At 39.5% G+C, this 23,569-nt stretch overlaps 2 protein-coding genes across 12 annotated transcripts in view; one reads left to right on the top strand and one right to left on the bottom strand.

The window, feature by feature from the left end:
* Positions 1–2,237: 2,237 nt before the first annotated feature.
* On the top strand, positions 2,238–4,001 carry ZAR1L (zygote arrest 1 like). Its single transcript, XM_026855250.1, has 4 exons — positions 2,238–2,843; positions 3,136–3,228; positions 3,375–3,449; positions 3,858–4,001. The coding sequence occupies exons 1-4, from the start codon at positions 2,238–2,240 to the stop codon at positions 3,999–4,001; spliced, it is 918 nt and encodes a 305-aa protein (XP_026711051.1).
* A 2,506-nt stretch (positions 4,002–6,507) lies between these two features.
* Positions 6,508–23,569, bottom strand: part of FRY (FRY microtubule binding protein) — a 217,003-nt gene continuing 199,941 nt past the window's right edge. For 4 of the 11 annotated variants that reach the window (XM_026849100.1, XM_026849257.1, XM_026848843.1 and 1 more), the window contains exons 57-63: positions 21,366–21,515; positions 20,418–20,516; positions 19,925–20,008; positions 14,015–14,032; positions 10,928–11,038; positions 8,698–8,891; positions 6,511–8,110 (exon numbers count right to left, since the gene is read on the bottom strand). In XM_026849100.1, coding sequence (XP_026704901.1) covers positions 7,852–8,110; positions 8,698–8,891; positions 10,928–11,038; positions 14,015–14,032; positions 19,925–20,008; positions 20,418–20,516; positions 21,366–21,515 — 915 coding nt within the window. In that variant the 3' untranslated portion in view covers positions 6,511–7,851. Of the gene's footprint in view, positions 8,111–8,697; positions 8,892–10,927; positions 11,039–14,014; positions 14,033–19,924; positions 20,009–20,417; positions 20,517–21,365; positions 21,516–23,569 lie in introns of all 11 variants that reach the window. The other 7 variants (XM_026848522.1, XM_026848914.1, XM_026849007.1 and 4 more) reach the window with 5 other exon arrangements.

Below are 23,569 nucleotides of genomic sequence, written 5' to 3'. Positions count from 1 at the left end.
CGCCCGGCCCCGCCTCCCTCCGCGGCCGGTCCCACGGCACGAAAAGGGAGTGACCTGAGCCGCGCCTCGGCCGCCTTCTTTTATTCACACATCCCTGTATAGATGAGAAATGAAGTATCGCATCCAAGGCTGTCATACTCCAGTTTACCGTCTAATTGTCGTTCACACCAATGGCACAGAAAGGCTCTAGAAATCTTACAGTGAGCGGTAGTACCGTAACGGGAGTGTCATTGCCTGTGGAGATCTCAAACTGCATCTTTTTAAGTGGTTTTGTAGGCCTTGACACATGAAATTGTTATGGTTGTTAATATTATAATAAAGAAAATATCATTATCCTCCACATACACGTCCATTCCCGTTTTGATAAGTTCTTGGTGTCTGCAATGAGTCTGTAACAAGATGGACAGACAGTTCTTCCTATTACCAATCTCAGTTTAGTCATCTTTCATTTTAGCTGGATGTTCATGAGCTCTTGTGTTATAAAGGGGTTTCTTCCCACCTCTCCACACCAATCCTTAATTCACACAGTTTTATTACACCACCTACTTACTCATCTGTCACCTTCTCTAGTGTCTTTTCTTACCATAATTTTTCCATGTCCCTCCTCCTTCCAATGAACTTTAATTTCTAGTCCTGCAGTGTCCTGTGGAGGAGCAGTAACCAGTTCACCCTAAAGGATTACAGAATAAGCCAAACAATTGTTTTAAATGATGGCATGTAGTTTCCAATTTAATTTCCGACCTTCTCCCAATACACCCTAACAACTTACTCTTTTTTTCAGCCACACTGCAGTAGTAAGTTTTAACTTGGTCCTCTTGAGACCCTGTTTTTCAGTTGATACAGATGGTGCTTTGAAAACCTAAGCATAATGTGGAGCCTTGAGCCATCTTTCTTTTAACCATGATGAGTGTGTGTTTCCTGAATCTGAACCTCTTTTTATTCCATAAAACTGTTGTTTCTTAGTGATTTATTTCAGACACTTGAAAGGATCTTTCTCAAATAAGATGTGAACGTTTAAAGACATCAGCCCTACCAGCTCTTCTCTAGCCCTTATCTTGGCCCATTGAATTTTATAATCCAATGCTTTTACAAAGGTGGTGAAGAGTCATGCAAACTAATTATTTTACAGCACAGCAGGTCCAGGGATTTGGGGATTCCAAAGTCTTTAAAGACTCACATACACAGTTTTATTTATTTAATGATACAATTTTAACTATATTACCTTAGAATTGAAGTGATGTAATTATGGAAGAAGGACTACTATTAGTCGCATATGTAAGTGCTTGTATTGCCAGAATTTATTTCATTTTACAGGTCACTTTTCCCAGTATAACTGTCTTCCCTCCGAAGTGTCATACCAACTGAAGTATATTCATTCCATCTTTCCTAAACCAATACAGTTGATAGAAAAGCTGCATGTAGACAATCCCCAAGTAACAGAGCAATGAGGATGCTCAGACCTTTCAATGCCGATAAAGACTTCTATTCAGAGATGTAATTGCATGCATTCTTTGCTCAGTAGTCTGTGAAGTACCCAGTTTATACGGGCTTCTGTTAGTTTTCCGATCCCGCCCCCTTTCTTTCTTTTAAGACCTTAGACAGGAGTTGTGAGCAAGCAGGCTTCCCCTCGCTATGAAGTCACGGTTGTCCCAGCCATGGCTGATTTACATCTGTTTATCTTTACAGAGTCTTCCAGAGAGATGCTACTTTTTGAGCGCCGATTACTTCTCAGGGCTTACACAGCTCTGTCAAGATCTCCACCGATTTACAGCTGTGTAAACAACTGAGACTATTCTGCCCTGGATTTGTTACTGCAGCTTCTAGCCCTGTGGCTGCGTTGCCTGTCTGAAATCACAGATGAAGGCCTCCACGAGCAGAGCAAGCCGGCCCGTCGAGCACACGCACAGCTGCAGGCTAGCTCTGTACAGGTCTTAACCTTCTGCAAAGATCCTAATACGGTGAGGAAGGGAAATCTTGTACGTGGTGGTTGAAATGGATGCTCTGTGTTCTGCATGCTGGGCTTGCCACCCCATGTCCTGGGAGCCATGGCCAGTGGCTGCATGGTGCTTAGTTGCAGGCTGGGGTTAAACCATGACACACATCAACTCCTGTTTCAGCTCAGCCACCTGCCTAGGGCCAATTTCCCCATCAATTAGTGACAATTAGCAGCAGCTGTCCAGATAAGATAAAGGCAGGGCAGGGCAACAATCAGGGTCGACTTTTCTGTGGTGATCATCATGGAGGGTTTTGTGTATCCATCTTTCAACATGTACCAGAGTTTCAGGGGCAGCCTCACGCCACGCCGCAGTGGGGATGCAATGGTGAAGCAGCCCAGCTGGAAGCTGAACAAGAGCAGCAGCATCAGCCCCTTCCTCGGGGGACCCTTCACCCCCATGCCCTCTGACTACCTGGACAGCTACCGACGGGCCCAGGTCCAGGCCCTGCTGTCCCAGGTGAGCCCCGGGCTGCCACCACGGCTGTACCAGGCCAGCACCAAGGAGGTGGGTGTGCAGGTGAACCTGCGGGCTGAGGCTGCTGTGCAGTGCTCGCTGGGGCCGCGCACGCTGCCTGTTGGCCGCCCCCTTAGCCCTGCTGCCCTCCGTGCCCAAGGGCACCTTGCCCTCTACTCGCCTGCGCCGGACCGCTGCCTCTTCGTGCTGCCAGAGGCCACCAGACCCCGGGAGAAGGCTGAGGCATCTGAAATGACCCCCAAGGAGCAGGAGGTGGAGGATGGTAGCAGAGAGGCGCAAGAGGGCCAGGCGAAGGCTGCTCTGCCGAGTGAGGAGACAGCGGAGACCCCGCAGGAGGAGGCTGCAGCCCCCAGACGGAAGGCTGCCTTCCAGGTGTGCAGCGCTGGGACACCGGGGCCTGGCACAGTCTGCCCTGATCAAGAGGGGTGGGGGGTGAGCCATGAAGCAGGCTGAAGTCTGCTCTTGAACAGCAAAAGGCACAGTGGTGCCCACCCTGGCTTTCCACTCAGGTCTGCACAACTCCCTGCCCAGGGCTGGTAGTGCCCAGGCAGCTCTGTCCCTGTCACTGCAGTGGGGCTTCTGTGGGTGTAAAGAGAGAGCTGGGGTGGCTGTTCTTGAAGTGCTGGAGGCTGCTTTCACTTGAATGTGAACTCTCTCTCTGCAGTTTTTGGAGCAGAAGTATGGCTATTTCCACTGCAAAGACTGCAAGACCAGATGGGAGAGTGCTTACGTTTGGTGCATTTCTGGAAGCAACAAGGTGGTTAACAAGTAATTTCTTGCTCCTGAAACTTGTAAGAATGGTACTAAATCTGTGACAAATCAGTTGCTTTGGCACAAATTTTGGTACCTGTACTGAACACCCTGAGTAAGTCTCTATAGTAACTGAGAACTTGCTTTTTTCAGGTGTACTTCAAGCAGCTCTGTCGCAAATGCCAAAAGGGCTTCAATCCCTATCGAGTGGAAGCAATCCAATGCCAGGTAGGTTAGATTTTGGTATACTGGTAAGACTACCAGAGTTTATCATATACTCTAGTAGCTTACAGCTGCTCAATTTGATACTGTCTTTATCTGGAAGAGAACTTGCTTTTATCAAAGTACTAGGAAATATTAATTGGGAAAGGTGTAATGGGAGAGGACTTCCTGCAGATGGGCTTCCATGAACGGCTTTCTGTTTGTACAGTGTTATGCCTAGCTACAGGTAGGGGGTAGGGTTTTGTGCTTCTAGGTGAGAATACTTACAGCTTAACTCCACAGGGTTTTTACCACAAGAGCTATTTTAAATGTATCATCAGCCAAAATGTGTTGCTATGATTAAGGAAGACTAAATGTCAGTCTAATATGAAGTGAGCACCTCTGATCTACTAATAAAATGTCTTGTTTCTTAAGACCTGTTCAAAGACCCGTTGTTCCTGCCCTCAGAAGAAAAGACACATTGATCTCAAGAGACCTCATCGCCAAGAACTCTGTGGCCGCTGCAAAGGCAAGAGGCTGTCCTGTGATAACACTTACAGCTTCAAATACATTGTCTGATCTGTGTGTCCTCTTCTGTTTGATGCTTTGTCAGTCTCTTGCAGTGTTTTGACTTTAGGCTTTTGACTTGGCATTGGATAATGGATAAAGTCATTTGTATTATTTATAAAGTATATATGTTGTGAATAAAGTTCAATAAAAGCTTGCATTAGTTTGTTACCCCTTAGTATCTTGCTGGGATGAAAGAGGAAAGTATATCCAGAAGAAAACACAACTAATTTGATTTCCTAAAGCAAATAGGTTTTACTTTTAGTCTGCCTTTGGGGACTGTTGAGGTTGAAACTGCTGTATTGTTTTTCCTTCAGTCACTCAAATGGAACTAGTGTGGAAGATACAAATGTTCTGGAGCATGAAGTCTGGGGCAAATGCCTCTCCTCTGTCAAATGTATTAAAAAAAAAAAAAAATCACAACAGCTTGATAGTCTTCTCATTTAGTCTGATTATGTCTGTAAGATGTGAGGGTGAAAGTGTAAGCTTCATGTTTTCCAAAGGAGGATGGGAAAAACCTTTTGAGCTGGGCTATCTGTGATGGGGTGTAACAAATTCTTGAGACTTCATGTGTCTCAAAAGAGGTAGAACAAGTCTCTGTGCCCCTGATTCAAATACATGCTTGTATCTCAGAAGCTTTCCAGTCATGTTAAGGTATTTCCAGGATGGGTGGCTTAAATATAACTGAAGGGAGTAACAGAGTGTGCTTTCATGGAGACAAAATGCGATCATGAGCATCCTAATTAAAGTACTAGTGGTGTTGTAGAAGCACAGGGGGGCATTACTGAAGTTCATGTCCTAGGACTTCAGTGAGGCTTTGGTGGCAATACACTGATTTCTACCTTCAGTTCAGGAATGATGCTGGAAAAGCTGGATGGTTATATCATGTCTTTTGTGTATCTGTGAAGAATCACAGAATACTTTAGGGTGGAAGGAACCTCTGGAGGTCTTCATGCTCAGTGGAGGACCAATTGAATCAGGTTGTGCAAGATAGCGTTTAATGGGTTGTACGCTACCTGCACGACAGTAACAAGCAAGGTACAGCAGGTGGTCTCTTCTGGGACCTGTCTTGTCCAACATCTTTACCAGTGACCTGGAAGAGGCAACAGGGTAACCCCAGACTGGGCAGACCAGCCAATACAGCTGAGGGCAGCGCTGCCCTTTGGAGAGATCTCAGCTGACTCAGGGGAGGGGCCACCAGGAGCCTTGGGATATTCAGCAGGGACAAGAGGAAGTTCCTACGCCTGGATGGGGAGGCCCTTTGCAGAGACACAGACAGGAGACTGACTGCCTGGATGGGGGAGCATCTCCTTGGAAAGTGCCCTTGGGGTTTGGTTGGCAGTGGACCCCGGCAGCTATGGGTGACGATGACATCCACGCCCTTGGCTGTCGGAACAGAGGTAGAGCCAGCAGAGCAGGGGAAGTGACCGTCCCTCTTTACTCAGCACTCACTAGGCTGCATCTAGATTACTGTACCCACTTTTAGGTTCTCTGTATAAGAAAGATGTTGATGAACTGTAAGGAGTTTAGTGAAGGCCACCAAGCTGGTCACAGGGCTTGTTCTGTGAGGAGATGTTGGAAGAACTGGGCTTACTTAGTCTGAAGAAGCGAAGACATCAGGGGGACCTAACAGTAGCCTGTCAGGTTATGGTTATTCAGGAAAGATGGAGCCAGGCCCTTCCGTGCAGCTCACGGCTGGGTACTGAGAAACAATACACATAAAATGAGATAGGTTCAGGCTGGATAAAGGAACAGCCAGGTAGAGCAGGTTGTCCAGGGAGGCTGCGAATTCCCTATCCTTGAATGTTTTCAAGAACCAACTGGATAAAGGCTTGAGTGACCTGATCTCATGGCTGACCCTGTGTCAAAGTGGAGATGGAACTAGATGACCTCCTCAGGTTCCTTCCAACCTGAATCGTCCTGTGACTCTGTAAAACATCCATGATTTTGCCAAGTGATAGAGCAGATCTCAGCTTTCACCAGTGACTAAAATTTCTGCTGACCACTCCAATTACAGTTCTGAATAGCTGTCAAAAGTGAAATACATAACAGGAAGACTTCTCTAACTATTGCAGATTATTTTACTCAGAAAAATAGTTGTGTGATTTCCCTTGCATCTGTTTTGTCCTGCAACTGCAATTGTGCAGCAGAGCTCTGTGGACTGCAAAATCAGAAAACTTGTAGAAGTTGATTCTACCCCTTTTATGTATCAATACAAGTATTTGTCAAGATCCATGTAAAATTGTGCAAGCATTTTGAAAACGAAAAATGGGTGGAGTGTGCTTTACTGGATTCTCAGAGCCAAGGCTGATACTACAGGCTGGACAGATTTTCTTTTACCTTTAGCATGAGGAAAAAACCTACCGAAACCTAATGCTGGAATGAATAGGACCATTACTGATGTTTTTAACATAAACAAACCTTCATCCTCATTTTTTATTTTTTTTCAGTTATGAAACTGCTTTGGTCAATGTACTCTTCCTGGTTGAGTTTTAACTACAGACTGACAAAAAAATCCAACCAATACACTGGTTTCTCTCAGTGTAATGAACAGTTTCACCACAAACCATGTAAAAGGTGTCTTTTGGGGGCTGCTGATCACGGATACCATCTGCAACAGTATAGATTCAGACAAGAACACGGTCTTCACAACAAGCACATAATCTGTTGTGATTATATATGACTTTTATATTTTAGTTAAATGGATGTACTGATCCAAATATCAACCAAAGTTACTTCACAAAAACGGTAAGTGTATTTACAGAGTGAATAAGTTACACAGTTGTCAGAATAAAAGTGTCTCAGATGTGCAACAGATTTACATGCATACATTTAACACTGGACAGCAGTTAAATGTAAGAAAAAAAACCCATACAGGTATGACTTTTATATATACATTACAAATAAAATAAGACATCTCTTTAAAGAAACTAAACATGAGAACTTGCATTTCACGTTAATATCTTTACTTTTTATACTCAAAATTTCTATTAAATAAAAGTATGCATGCATAACAGTTCAAAAGATTTGACTCTGTGATGGGACTTTCTCCTACAAAATCGCAAGTTAAATTAGATCAACCATCCTTTAATAGTATAAATATATTCATAAAAGCAACCTTCTAGTAAAAAGCAGCCAAGATCCTTTAAAAAAAAAAAAAGAAAAATCTACCAAGACCATTTATGATGCTTGGGGGCCTAAGAACAGACCTCTGCAATATGATCCAGTACCTTCAGAGACAGTAGCCTAGTAACATTAGGAAATGTACTTCATAGCAGCTCGTTGTTTTAAGATACAGTAATCATATTCAAATTACAGTGTACATTAAACTGTAGTCCATTTACAATTTGTTTCATATACACAGGCTCTCAGCTTTTGACCAACAAGTTTGTGAGATTCTGTGGCCAGCTTCATTCTGCCCATCTTTCACTCAACCACGTAAGAGAAAAAAGGAAAAAATGTACAAGTTTTTTTTAACAAAAAATATTATTTCGTGAAGGAAACATTGCACTTTTGCCAACCTAAAATTAATTTGCTATAAAGGAAGTATTATTCAGTGTAGTAGGCTTTGGTATGCAATGGAAGTCACTTCTTCAGTAGTGAGTTGCAGTTGCTCAGTGAAATGCTAACTGATTTTTGTGCAACAGAGAACAAAGGATGTTGTCCCAGATGCTCTATGCTACCTTTGTCCTTGCAGTATTGCTACACATTTGAAGTTCAGCCCATCTCTTTCTAGAAGAAATCCTAAATGTAACAAGAGTGAGTACACTTTGACCAAACCTTTGTAAGGCTGAGAAGACATTGAGCCACCTCACTCCACCAGGGCAGCACTCCCAGCTTGAAAGAGGACACAAGAGTCCTGTCAGAGACTTGTGCCAGAAATGCTGGAGTCTGGAAGAAAAGTATTGATGACCCGGTAACTTTGAGCTCTGCGAATCATGTCGCGGATCTCTATATTCAGTTCCATTAATTTGGTACAGATTTCAGTCAGGCTCTGGTTGGAGCCCACCAGTGCATAGGTGCCCGTCTGACCCAAGGTTTGGTGCCGGAAGTAAATGTTCAGTAGTGTCTGGACTTCATCGTCAGAGCTACTTCCAAAGATATCATTGGGCCACAAAATCCTGCAATCAAACAGGAAAAGAATGTGTGTATCATTATGGGGTTATCAGCACAGACGGAAACTAGGTGATAGAGATCTCTAAAAGGAGAACTGACTCGCACACACTTATAAGCCAAAAGCAACTCACTGTTTTATGCTACTCGTTTGTAACTCAGACTCTGGTATCAGGCACTGAAATCGCATAAAAGCGCAATTCCTATTATCTAAAAAAAAAGCTGAGGAAGACTCATTCAAGTAAGTGAAAGTGAAACTGGGCTGAATGTTAGCTGATGCCAGTGACATACACCTGTAAGGAATTAGCTCTATAAAAGGATTAAGAGCCTCGCAGAAGTACTTTCAATCTACACAATGTAATTAAACATTTTAATTGTTACAAGCATACATGTTTGCATTACTGATTTAGTATCATTACTTGTGGCACACCCCTGCAAAAGTTAATAAAATCAATGCCCCCACATACATTGTTAAAACATATTAAGTCAATTATGATGACTCAGCATTTACATTTAACATAAAGTAAGGAGGATAATAAATGCACACTTTTCTAGTAACACTAAAGTCTAGTATGAGCCATGTAGCAAAACTTGCCTGCATTCTCTTATTTGTCGGACAGCTTTAACAAGTTCATTGTTTTTCAAACACTCCAGCATGGACTGAATAGCTGCTTCTGTAGAATTGAATGTGGGCTCAGATTCCATTGTCAGAGGCTCAGCTGCAATTGCAGCAGTAGCATCCTTAAGATTTTTCTTCAACTCACTCAGTTCTCTTGACATATTTAACAGCTGTTCCAAGGAGAAAGATGAGAGATGGGTATTTTCATTCTCCACAGGCACCAAAGACAGTGTTTCAAGTCTGTTCTTACTATTATATTGGATGTACACGTTATAAAAAAGACCCCATTTTAACACAATGACATTTCTTCATCTCTGTACTCTGTACAATACAGGGAAAACATAAACTACAGATTTTTAAGCTTTGTGCTTCCTTTAATAATATGATGCATTTTTGGCTTGCTAAAATGCAAAAGAACATCTAAACAATCTTCTATCTTTCACCCCTGCTAGTGTTTTCCTATCATAGTGGAAAAATTTAAGAAAACACGTACTTCTCTTAGCAATGATGTTATTTATTTACAAAGCACATATGATTAACAGATGCACAGGAATTGTACAGCCCTTTTTGTCAGGCTGAAAAGTTAATATGGCACAAGACTCATGAATAATTCATAAGCGAACAGTTAATTTCTAAACATCTACCTTCATGCTCATACATGCTAAAAATAACCACTGTCACAAGAACTAACAGTGGAACTTTCCTTAAATAATATCTTATGGCTCCTGCAAAATATGTGAATTTCACGGTGAAACAGCTATTCCTCATATTATGGTTTCCCAGTTTCATAGGCTGCAGTATTTATAAAAATCTAACAAAATCATAACTGTGAAATACAGTTACAGAAATCAATTATCAGGAAAACAAAATACTTCTAAAATTTAGACTAGTCTAAAACTAGATGCTTACTGTCCTGTCTTCTCTTAAAAGTGAGCAGCTCAGTCACATTATGAGCCAGCCTTCAAAACAGCTCCTTAAGGTACAGTAAGTATTCAAACTCTTTGTACTACCTACAGGACATCTGATAACTAAACAATTTCCATTTACAGAGAATCTCTAAACTACTAGAATCTGTCATAAAATACATTTTATAGCTTCAGGTGTTGTTTTATGGCTAAAAGCAAAATACAGTAACTTCTTCAACTCAATAGTTTAAAGTACATACACCTTAGGAGGAGAAAAATGTATATGGAATAGCAAGTTAAATCTTTCCTTAAACGATGATCATTCAATTTAAAGGGATTACCTCAAAGATATTTCAAAGTATTACATATTTTATGCGATTGCTGAAAGTAAACTTGACTAAGGGTATTGTTCTTGTGAAGTGTTTTTTAAAGTAAGATAAATAGATTTATCTAAAGACAGAAGGCTGAGTCAAAAGCAATAGTGAGCTGTGTCAAAAATATTTAAAGAAGAAAGCTTGTAAAAATCACAGAACTAAAAACTCATCACATTTAGGTATTTAGTTAATTATATTCTTAAAATAGATTTAATACTCTTTGTAAACATTAAACTAATTTAGATTTGCTTATCCAGAGAACAAGATCAGGCGGTACACTTACAGTCAAAATACAAAATAGTTCAACACTACACACCTTTGCTTGCTCAGGTGTGAGAGGATGCAAAACCATTCAATAACTGTTTGTCAAAAACTGCTGCTGCTGTTTCTAGTATTATGCACAAGCAACAGAGACAGTGTCTATCGCTGGAAATCACAATACGTTATTTCAGCAAAACCCCTTTTCACCTGTTTCAAGATTAATTTATCAAATTATTTTGTTACTGCCATTGATATTTTCTGTATGTGTGAAGAAGGCTCATTTTCCCTAAAAATTAAGGCCTCAATTCAAATAGAAACAAATATAAGTAACTTGCAGATGTTCACAGAGTGTGAGCACTCTCTACATGTAAAGTGTGTGAGTGAAGTTAAGATTTGATATATCATTCCAGTTTGCTACTCCTCACTGAAATGCCTTTTGAAGACTGAATGTATAAGATCCTAGTCTCTCAAAGTACAATCAATTACAAAGAATACAGCATCTCAACTATGTTTTAATGTGGATGCTGGTGTATTGAATGGTTTTGTCTGCAGACTTATATTCAGGGTGAAATAGTATAATCTTTGGTGTAAATCCATAGAAATAAAAATAAGAACATGAAAATAATGTGCTCTTTTCAGTGTAAGACTTTGTAGTTTGTTACGTACCTCTGGCATGGAACTGACTTCATGCACTTGTCCGATAAGTTTACAGTAGGACTGAAAAAGCAACAGCAGCTGGAAGTGCAGTTTATATAATCTCTGACACAGTTCCAATTGCTAAGGAGAGATTTGTAGGAGAACAAATAATTAATGAAGATCAGTCAGTTGGGATAATTTTCAATTTCATTAATAAAACACACTGAGTAGTTCAGTTCTCAAAAAACATTATTTTACTGAAGTATGATCATATACTATCTCAGAAAACAAGTAATGTTCTTTCTTCTGCAGGTAAATCACATATGACATTGAAAATCACAATTATGATGGCTAGTTCTCATGTAGCACATGTCAGCATCAATCTCAAAGCAGTTTATATAGGTTAGCTTCACTCTCACCAGTTTGCAGCTGGAAAGCAGAGACAGAATATGGGGGAAATGACTTTGCTGCATAGAACACAAAACTTTTTAAAACTTTGGAAATGGTCAAAGACCTCTTCTGACAGGATGGAAATCCAGGAGAGAAGCAGTGAAGTATTTGTCCAAGAGGGCCAAAGCGCCTGCTTGCTTCTCTGAGAGGAGAGGAAGAGAGGCAATAAAGCCAGCCAGGTGTGGGAAGGAGGAAGTGCCAACTCTGCAACTTACACCTCAGCTCATGGATTTTCCACCATCTTAAAGAAATCCTACAACAGATGGATGGAGTTCTGTGTGTAAAAGGACATCTGGCTTCTACAGTTTATTCTTCCAGATTAAGCAGATACTGTTCTATGAATATTAACTTGTTTCTTCTAGTGTAATGTGCAGCACCACAGAGCAGGTGTCAGACACATGGAAGTAACATGCAATGGACACATCTGCTGGAGAAGTCAAGTTAATATGCTCATGGTCCTGGTATCTGTGTGTCTATCAGGAGGGGCAATCTCACAGTTCCACAGAGGGATCACGGTGAGGAAGGGAGGAATATTTAATCTTTGGTGAATTATGGAAGAAGTGAAAATTCTTCAAGTACAAGCCAGGAGGCCTCCTGACCCTTTGGCAGGAAAGCCTTACAGACTTCAAACCATATTTGATTTGTCTTCTCTTACAGACACGGTGACCAAGGGCGGGCTCAGTGATCTTTCCATTTGCTTGGAGAAACCAGAGCAGAGTTTCGTGCCAAACATGGCAGAAAATAAGAAGATATTATTAATGACTTTGCTTCCTTAAAGCACTCATACATGCTTAGCTACCAGCACGTACTTCAGCTATTTGCTGAACAGGGGTCAGTTGCAAATGGCAGCACAAATACTAATAAAAAGTACTTTTAAAAATGTCATAACCATTAATTTGACTGAAGTGTTTGTTTACATATGGTTCAATATACATGCCAGGGTTATTATTAATAAGCCAGAATTAGAACCATATCCTTAATGTTCCAGTTCCCAAAGTTTCTGTACCAGCCAAAGAAGGCTGAGGGGCTGAGGTCAAAAGAGAGGTTCTTTGGCCAATTTCAGCTTTGTTCATCAGGGAGAGGTAGACACCAACTACCCATCTATGAACAGTCAGCTGAGGGCACTGCCAAAACCAGTTAGAGCTAGGTGCCTTTTGAAGGTTTATGGGGGAGAGTGGGAGCAGGAGGAGAGCACCAAGACAGTGGGTGTCAACCTGGCAGGGTTTGTCCTGCTGAAGGCCAGACAGACAGGCCTGCTTGCATCTCAGTGTTGGTCTGCTGCAGCAGCGGAGTTCAGCACTGCTAATTTGCCTGGTCTGAGCTCTGTGCTCTTATGGATCAACTGTTTCTCGTATCTGAGTCGGTATGTTTAACGTTTGTTAATGGTGAATGAGGTCAAGAGTGTTCCTGCCCCAAATGGAAGGGAGGAATCCCACTAGACCTGATAAGACAGCAAAGACCCACAGGAGATGAAGGAAGGCCCAGCAGATCTGTGGTTGGCAAAAAAGGGAGGGAACGTATGTTCGACCTGCTAGGTGGGCACACAGTGCGAACTGACTTGTGGGCAGGGACAAAACCTATCTGTGGCCAAGGGAATGAAGCAGTAGGGTATGAGGGATGGCGCCTGTTAAATAAACCTGCCCAGATGCTATTCTCTGTAACTGAGGACATGAAGCACTGCCAAGATTGCATCTGCATGGCTAACCGTTCTCCTCCCAAAACAGAGTCACTGTTTAGATACAACCTCCTGCAAATGGATCCGGCTTCTGTCTTGTCTCGAAGCACGCTCGGGCATGTCCAGGGCTGGCTGGAACCCCAGCCAGGAAGGTGCTAACCGTTCACCCCTGACGCCAGCCTGGGGTCACACGCTTGCTCCCTGGTCCTGTTTAGTTCACCAGCAGGGACACAGCCTGAGAGGCTCCAGCGGGGATCAAATTCACTCTACTCAGATTTTGGAGAACTGACAACACTAGGTAGCAGTTAAACACACATATACTTGAAGTTGTCAGGGAGTTAAAAATTAATTGAAAACCAGGACACAGCATAACATAATTTAAAAAAATAAAAATCTCATGGTAGCTTGACATGTACACATGATTTTTTTTAGTCCTTGGAGAACAATAATTTCATCCTTCTGGCTGCTAACCTGAATGAAGACAAACTAAGGTGAAATTGAAGATGCAGGTTTGACTTCATAAGTATTTAGTTACCATTTCAAGCAACTCAATTTTTGTTCTTCCTGAATAAGTATTAAAAACTTAGTGGTGAAACTATTCATCAACATATAAACAAAACCGATTTGAAACATTGATGTCAACTACAAATTGTAGTTTTTCAGTAGGACAAAATGAAAATTATGGATTTTAAAATAACAAAAAAGTTTAGCTTCCACTCCAGCATATTAAATCCATCCAAAGGCTTGATTTTTAAATATTTATGTAAATGACCATTTAAAACAGCATATGAAGGTGTCAGAATTTTGGCACAGTAGTCTTATATTCCACAAAACAAACCTTAGTAAATTATTTAGTCACTGCATGTAGAACCATATATTCTAGAGGAAAATTATAACAAAAAAGGAAAACATGCTTAGAAGTAAAACAGTAAAACTGGGGTGTATTAGTCCATCTACAGATGGACAAAGAATATGAAAGAACTTCAACTTACTGCAAGAGATTCCATTTGCTACACAGCAAGCATGGCACAGGAGAAAAGGAAAGGAAAGAAAGTATAGTGTCAGTGTAATGCATGCAATAGAAAGCACAGCGCATCTTTAATAGCATAACTTGTCAGCAGTATTAGCAATGCTTGCCTCAACCTGATAACTGGTTGGAAATATCACATACAACATGCACAGCATTCTTAATAAAATCAAGCTTTAATTCTAATGGTAAATTCCAGTCTAAATATCCTCAGTTAGATCTTCAGATTTAGTAATTTTGATTTATCCCACTTAGTAGCTTAGGAACTTGCAGTGAAATTGTGTTACAAAATTCTTTAAATAATACTTTTATTTGAATTTGCTTTCTTTGTTATTAAAAAGAGCTCATATTGCAAAGTACTCAAAAAATTAGGCAGGATTTTCAAGTGATGAACAGAACTGAACTTTCCTATTTAAAAGTATTTTGTTATTTATAAATACTTTTATTTTTGGACATAATAGATCTAATGAAATTTCCAGGATAAGCTTGTGACTGCTGGTTTTATTACATGGCACATAACAATGGAAACATTTTGCATATAACTTTTAAGTTATGACTATCATAAGAAAAAAAATCCATGGAAAATGCCAGTTTGTTTTCACTACATGGCAATGCCACAAGTTGAGACAGCTTTGTATGCCTTCCTCTCACCAGTAATGATTCACTGATTTGTAGTTTTGGAGCTATTAAAATGTCAGTGTAAGTCCTGTGGCAATAGTAATAAAACGTCTAATTGATCTACATTAGCATTTTAAAGATTAGGGGACTAACTTCTCGCTTAAAAAAAAGTGTTCCTCTTTTCTTTTGCCAAGAACTAACATTTGCACTCTGTGTACATCTAATGCAGCTTTCCTTATTTTATATATATTACATTCTCATGACATTTTAGATGAACAGAGTCATCACGTAAATGCTGTAATTAACAAACACAATGACATCTACCCAGTTACAGCCTGGTGTCAGTGCACATGCACACAGTGTTAATAAGCAATTGGAATTCTTATTAAAATGATTTACCTTACCATCAGTACAAAGGCAACAAACACAGAAATGTGAAATAACACTAACTTTGTACAGCTTAACAAAGTATTTGTCTGGCTTCTTTCCATGGGCCTTACTATTAAAAAATGTATGAAAAGTATTGTCCCAATTCCTGTACTACTCTTCTATAAAACCATGACAAACTAAGGTTTAAGCTCTTGTGATGTTTAATTTTATGCCTTTAACATTGCTCAAATAGTTTTTTTCTTCTATTTAGTACTTTTGAAAAAAACCCTCTATATCTTGGCTTCCATGCAGTTCACACAAATTAAGCTTTGTAAAGCTAAATTCAAGATAAGAAGAGAACAAGAGCAGACAGATCACTGTGCTGTAGTAAATTCACAGGTGTGCTGGCTTGTGTTTTTCAAATATTGTCTCTGATTTAAGTTCCTTCAGTTTAGCATGGCACCAAGTTTCATTTAGACTTTGAAAAATATTGGAATCCACATAATTTCTAATTTGCCATGGAATTTACTTTGAAGAAGGGAGCAGGGAAGCAGCAAAGAAGTGAATTCCATGGTCTTCTTTCCAGAAAATACTGTCTTCTCTGTACTGCTTCCAAAACCAGGGCAACCCAAAAAAAAGGGGTGGGGAAAGGGTTTTGCATTACATGAAAAACCCTTCTTCTTCACTGAAAGAAAATATACCAGATATGAAATCTCCCTAAACTACTACTGCTCAACTCCACATTGCTCTACAATTTCATGACTGTAATTTATCTTCTTCCCTCTTTCAGCTTAAAATGAAATATTCCTTGAAAGTTGAAAAGATACTAATTGTTGGACTAAGTGACATTTCTTTTAGTCACCAGCAGCAAGGCCTCAGGCAGAATGATCCTAGCCTTCACTCTTCTTCTCAATTTATAGTTTAATTCCTACAGTAAACGAAAGCGTTGGTTTAGATTAGTTGATCGACACTACACAAGCAGTGGTTTTGCAACTGAAAATACTGAACGTTTACAGAGTATCTGGACCACTTGCACAGTCCTTTATGTAGCTAGTACATGCTACACCTAAGAAGGACACATCACCTAGCAGCAACACTTTGATTTAGTTTTTTATTGAGACAGAGAATTACTGTTCTGTACTATTAGCAGATCAGGAAGAAAGCAAAGTAGTAATATTTAGATGCCAGGTCTTCTTGCTCTTTTCAATAAATCATTTTTAAATACTGAAAGGAGATGAGAGTTATACAGTTACTTCTTAAGACATAAACACTTTGATGGCAACAGAGTCTTTAGTCATTTATTGGCACAGAAGAGTCCCACCTTAACAAAACTGTCGTGTGCAAGTGTTTTTAATTGCAAATGCATTTTACTAAAACTATGCTATTTGACTTGACATTCCAGCAGACAAAAGCTTTTCCCACAGTCTGGGAAAGTGAGTATATATATGTGAGTGAGTATATATATATATGAATTTGTATATATATATATAAAAGAGAGAGAAAAAAAAGAGATATAGAGCATATACTGTGCATTCTTAAATATCCCCTGGACTTGAATGATAGTAGAAACTATTCTGTCTGGAGACACTGTGCCTTGAGCTTTACTGTGACTCAACTCCAGATGACTATGATCCCAAGAGGTACATCTCCAGTCTTACTGGCGGCCTACAGTAGGCCTTTAGTCACAGGGAAAGTCATAGCAACAGGTACATTCTGAATTTTTGGGGCAAATTTTTATGGGCTAGAGAATGTTTTAAATGTCCATTAACATCTGAGTTTGCAAAGCCCATATCCATTAGTTTGTGGTGAGCTCTGGGGTGAGCAAGGTTTAAGAAAGGTGTATACTGACTTTGGACTTCCAGAGTAAACTGAATGTCTCATTACGAGATAAATACTTATTTGAATTATCAGTGCTAATTGACAAGAAAAATAGGATCTTCATGTATCTCTCTTCCAGAAAGAAAAAACTCCAAACAAAACCAGACTCTGACTAGATTAAAAAAAACCCTGTTCAGTAAAGTTGAAAAATATACTGATAGCTGTACTCATCTAAGACTGTTAAACCTGGACAGACAGCACAATAAGTGTGTGCAGTTATCTGTTGTCTATAAATTGACTACTGTGTCCTTGACACTCTGTTGCTCAATGTAGCATCAAAGCTTACAAATCACAGACACACCCAAATCATGTAATCTGTTGGAAGAATAAGGGGAGGAAAGACATTCTGGGATATGAAGCTTATACTAGATTTCAGAAAAGCTGCTAGCTCTAGTAGCTGACCTAGACATCTTCTATTTCGAGCTTCTTAATGTCAGAATAAACAATTTCTGCCTTTGTTCATTTTCAGTAGCAGTAACAATGGTCAACAAATCATGTGCAATTATTTTGAAAAAAGATCTGATTAGAGAAACCTGTGCCAAGTTGCCAGCATCAGCAGGCCTTTGTGATGCAACTGCTTGTGCTAATGCTGAATTTGGTCTTAGGTCTATCTTATCTGCAGAGGGGACTATTTTCCCCTCAGGCTTTTTACCAGGTGGGGAGTTAGGAGAATCTAAGATTTCTGCCTTCTGTAGAGCAAAGTGTTGCTTTTTCTTCCTTACAGTAATTTCTATAACCTCTTCCAGAAATAGCCTGGTTTTGTGGTTAGCTAAGTAATTTTTTTATGCAGGAGTGTTCAAGCAGGATTTCAGGCCCTAGTCTAAGCCTCAATGACTTTAAGAGTTTAGGCAGGTTCCTTTGTGACTACCACTGTAAGAGAGACTTTTTCCTACAATTATTACATTTTTTAGCCTTTCAGGTTGAGGGAGAAGAGGAGAAGAAAGATAAGAAAGCAAATACTTGACACTCTAGGAGTAATTTTTGTAATTTTTCCTTGTCCCTTCCTAATCACATTTCCTCCATTTCCCTGGACCCTTCCCATTACACTTTTGTTGAATAAATAGAATGTGCATTTGGGAAGAGCTGCTTCAGTTGACAGATGAATGAGAAGGGAAAGAAAAGAAATAAGCTTGTTGATCAAAAAACTACCATCCCGTCAACTTCCAAGGAATAATGCATTCTGGAATGGAGGAACAATGCTGGGGAGAGACCAGGGATTCCTGCAAGAGTGAGAAACCCTTCTTTTAAGTCTGTTTGATAAGCAGTAAGAATATTAACCCCAGCTTCACAAACACACATTTAATTCTGAAACAGAGAACACCTTATTAAAAAAACCCGCACAAGTGGAACATGACATTTATTATTTTAGATGCAGTTAGGCCAGCTATATGAGCTCCCATCACAGTTTATTCCTTAACCTCAGCATTCTCTCCCCTCTACTTTTTCAAAAAAGAAACAATCTAGATTATCAGCAAGATGTGTGATCCTCCATCCCATTCTATGGGTTGCAAAAGAGGGATGAAGAGTCTAAATTAAGCTGTATACTGTAAGGTATGTAACACTACAGGCTGAAAGTCACTCTTCAGGGCATTGTGCATCAGTGGGAAGGGAAAGCCCACGTAGGTTCCAATAGTTACACTTCCCTATCTACCTCTCTCTCCTGATGTACTTGCAGGAGAGGTAGTAGCATGTAATCCAGGCCCCTCTTTTTTAGACTTGAGAACAGCTCACTTTTAACTTCTGTGTACACCATTACAACTACAGAAGAGAGAGTATCTTGCTTAAATGCACTGGAAGGTGCCTGTAACTTTTGCTGTTGCAAATGCCAGGTGGGAGAAGACTGAACAGTTTTTCCACTGCCTGTGACTGGAGCCAGAGAATTTATTAACATATCAGATTTGCTAACAAGGTCAAGGAAGCCAAAATGCAGGGGTGACAAGGATTTGGGATTCTTGGGAAATGGTATAAAAAATAAAAATCAAGGGAGTTCAAAGAGAGGAAGACAAATACATAGAGGTGGGAAAGAGCTGTTAAGATAAAAACAGAAGAAAATAAAGTTAATTGGGGGAGAAGACAGACACACTGAAACTAACATAAGAATTAAACAAGGTATTTGAAAAAAATGGTTACAGCAGGCAACTCTGCGTTCTGAAAATGTCATCATTATCTTTTACAGGTACATGGAAAGAGGAGATGTTACTTTTTTTTACATCCTATTGTTGCTTCCTGATTTTGGCTAATTCTGTCCAGCCCCCTCTTTTTCCCATCCCTTCATTCCTTTTTCCTCCAAAAGGGAAAAAACCCAAAATAATACTTCTTAGCTCATTCTACACCACTAAGATACCAGTATATCAAATAACAGGAATGCCTACTGATGGTGCTGATTTCTGAAAAGATCAGTTTCTTAACTGGATTCAACACACTAAAACATATATCTATATTTATGTATATATATATATATGTGCGTGTGCGCATGTAAAATTTTTGTTCAAAAGTGATTATGAGATATTTTGCTTTAGCTATAAATACTTATCTACAGCATAAATTATTTCACTGGCCATTTTATAGTTATTATTTCATAACTACTGATCTAAGTGGATTTCAACCAGCAAGTACTGCTGTTGGGCAGACAAGTCTGCAACAGCTGTAGATAAAATGGGTGTAATGTGGAAGCACAGTACACCAGGAGTGATTTTCAGAGACACTGCGCTGTGGGAAACTGCCGCTGCCACGTCCTTCTAAGAGGGAGAGCACCACAACCCAGGCAGGGCTAGCTCTGCTTCCTTGTCTAGACTAGGAAGGTAGAAGTATTGCCTCTGAATACTTCTCATTTCCTGAGGCCAGGACTGAGGCAACAACAACACCTCTGAGCCTTAATTGTGAAGGCTAGATTATGCCCAAACCCAGCAGAAAGGCAAGGAGGAAGCGCAGCAGGCTCTTGTGAGTCCAAGAACAAGATGTATCACACATGTCACTTTACAGGAGAGAAATAATACTGGACATTCATTACCTTCTCTTCTGAGTCCCCTGGCTGGCAGGTAATAACTCCATCTCGTGAGCCTCCAGCAAATGTTGCTTTGCAGTTTGCAAGCCACTGTTTTCGGAGAGAAATTAAAAGAAGATGTGAATAAGGCTTATAGTTTGATTTGAAGAAAGTTAAGCAGTATTTTAGTTTCACAGCACAGCATCTAAACAAAAACTTGCACTTGTACTTTTCATTTACACAGATTGTGACAATTTGCTTTGACTGTAATTTAAAAAGTGTAGTCTTGATTTCTATTAGTATTTGAATTGCATAAAGTGAGAAAATGAATTAATTACTGAACAGGAGAAAGGGGAAACTAGGAATATTAAAGATGCCAATGTTTCTAAAATTAAGGGATACAATAGCTATTTTTTTTAGTTCTGGTTCCTCTATTCAGATCTGGGTGTACCTGCAGTCTCCTGATACAGCATATGTATACACACATACAAAACCAAGAACATAACATAATCCATCATACCGAGAGTGTTGCTTCTTTCCTGTTGTTGTATGTGTCCAGGTACTCCTGCAGTTCTAGAACACTGAACTTCAACTTTTCAAGAAGGCCACAAGAGAGCAGCTGGAGAAATGAAATCAAAAAGTCTAGTAAATGTCACTATGAAAGAATAAAAATATTAGCAGAGTAGAAAGTAAAGATCTTGCAAAATAATACTTAGATTTACAGATACTAATATTGAAAAATATTTATATTTATGCAAAAATTTACATAAATAAAATACTATACTGAAAACTCAACAGCAGAAGTTGCGCCTATGATAAAAATTCCACCTCTGTGGAACTGAAATTGTGTTCTGTGTATAACAGTTTTGCTTTTCTAAAACCAAATACTGCACAAATCTTAAGAAGTTAATCTCCACAGCTCTCTGAAGATGTAAGGCACATTTCTTCCACAGTCACAGCAGTGACCAAGTAACCTCTGTTACTTCTGTGTGAGGCCACACTGTCCTGATGCTGTTGGATAAACATAGGCCAGATTGAAACAATGGGAAGAGCCATCTCATTCATTCCCTAATATATTCTTTTATCATCCAGCTCACACCATAGTTAGTTGACTCAAATGACATCATATTATCATCTTTCATGCTGAACTATGTAAAAAATAGCTTCTCCTTTTCCGTCTGTGGAGGCAACTGGGTTCAGTAGGCACCTGTTTTATATTGATTTTTGGCACACAGTCTCAACATATTGTAACTATTCTATGATTCTATATTACCCATCTGCCAGTACTTACCTAATAAAATAATACAGAAAATTAATGGAAATATGGTTAAGAACAAGAGATAAAAATTAGAGATAGGAGCTGAAAACCTTTCTGACATATCTGTTCAGGAGTTGCTCAAAAGTGACACTGTCAGTAAAATAACACATTACAATGTGGCGCATGCCTTTTTGAAATTAATATACTCACTGTTTCTGCATCTACAAAAAGGGTGGGACATTCTGAACATGATGTTAACATCTGAGAAGACCTCACAAACTTGGAGCCTATTCCTCTCAGGTTGTCTCCCAAGTAACTAGCTGCATCACAGGTTAGGAAGCAGAATCTTTTCTGAATATTCTGGAAAGCAAAACACAGTTTATTACATTCTTTACTCAAGTACAAGCCTTCATCCTTTGTAAACAAATGGCATGCTTTCTTTTCTTCACACAGTAACATGCAAAAGAGACCATCTCCCTGTGGAGAACTGAACGTCTGCTCAAGGATACTGAATAATAGTTAAGCTGGAGACAAGAGTACAGCTGGGTAGCTGTGAAACTAATAATCTATTACTGAAATACATTCTTTCTTGTAAAGACTATTCAATCTTTATAAAGCCTTTTACCCACAGGTGTGGTTTTTTTCTTGGCTGTATAGAGTTAACAGAGTTTTTTAGCACATTACTTTTTCTGCCCATTCCGGGCATTGTTTTGTTAGTATTCCATGTCAAGTGGCTAATCAGATAATATAATGGACATCCTAATTCCAAATAGCAGCATGGAAAAATTCAGAGAAAACCTTTTGTCTTCCCCTGTGGGAAAAACCTTCTTACTGAAAATTCTCTGCTGCTTGGGAGGACTCCAGAAATACTGCATTGCATCCAGGAATTATTCTTCTCAGAAGATTTTTTTGGTGTTTAGAGTCCTAAACCAGATCAGTCTTTTATAAACATTCTAGTGCTAATACTTCCTTTTAATTTACAAATATATAAAGTGAATAATAAATCAAAGTAATATATTTGTCTTTCAGGAACTGAAGTAATGGTATTGATAAATACACAGCAGGTTTCACTGCCAAAATATATCTCACTAAGGCCAACTGCTCAGCAGGTGGGAGTTACATGAAATTTTTTTAAAGAATAAAAGTATGAAACATTTGTGTATGATTCATTACTCTTTACCATAGACATTCTTCTGAGGAATGTAGGTTAGGACCTGTATTACTGTAAGCATGCCTCACTGGAGAGAAGTGCTTCCCAAATACCAATCTGAATGATAGACATATAAATGGTCTGCTATTGCTCCTACACTGGAGCACTGAAGTTAAGTACCTAAAATCAGGTGAGCTGAATTCAGACCTTATTGAGAAAGGAAGTTGTTGGACTTAATGAAAAAGCTTCATAAACCCTCATATTGTAGGTAGTGTATACATTATCAATAATTTATAAAATGGTTAAAGAGAAACTTCCTTTACAGACCAATTTCATAACTGCTTATTTGTGAATCTCTCTCTAAATCATCTGAACTGGTCATCTGAACACAGTTAAAATCGGATAGACTACTTGTCTTACTATGTGTTTTTACTGTCCTACACAGAAAAAAAGTGCTATGCATGTCATTCAGCACATGGTTCAGATTTTCTGCTGCAATGAGTCTGTAGTAGAGCTGAGGGTCTCTTACTAATTACCACCAAATGAGGAAAATTATTATTTTTATGAGCAACAAACCGAATCACCTGAATCACAGGGCTTAGCAACAGTTGGAGATTTACTACTATGATGTCTTCTGAAAAGAAAGGTTCAGTCCAAGTCTTAGTGAAACTGTTGCTGATATCTCTTCTGGCAAAGGAAAGAGATCTATATTTGATCTCAACCAACAGAAAAGAGCTATCTGAGAATGTTAAAGTGGAAGGAAATCTAGAAAGACAGTTTATGGAACAGAATCCAAGAGATGTGCGTTGAAAAAGACCCACATGTTCTGGAGAACATCTGATCCAACCTTCAACTCAAAATGGCACTATTGCCAACACTAGATCAGGTCATCCATGGCTTTGTCTAGCTGAGTCTTGAAAGCTCTAAGGTCAGAGCTTCCTCAGGCTCTCTGGTAAGCTGTTTAGGTGCTGCAATGCCCTCCTGGGGAAGAGTAATTGAGTTTATAGATCTGAGGCAGTGAAGGAGACAGATTACAGAAATAATACAACTGACTTCAATGCATTCAGAATTTGCAGAAAGGAGCCCATTAGAAATAGCTTAATGGGGAAAGGAGATAATGAGAGTTAAAGATTTCTTTAGGGGAAAAAAAAAAAAAAGAAAGAGGGCAGAAGCACATTCTACACCACTGAAAGACAGAAAATATATTAAAACATACATCTGGCTAAATCACAAATATTTCACTCAGGCAAATTCTCGCAAAAAA

This window comes from Athene cunicularia, assembly GCF_003259725.1.
Source record: "Athene cunicularia isolate RWA chromosome 1 unlocalized genomic scaffold, athCun1 chr1_part1, whole genome shotgun sequence".
Lineage (NCBI taxonomy): Eukaryota > Metazoa > Chordata > Aves > Strigiformes > Strigidae > Athene > Athene cunicularia.
Note: the sequence above shows the minus strand (reverse complement) of the source record. Positions and strands in the feature narration are given on the sequence as shown.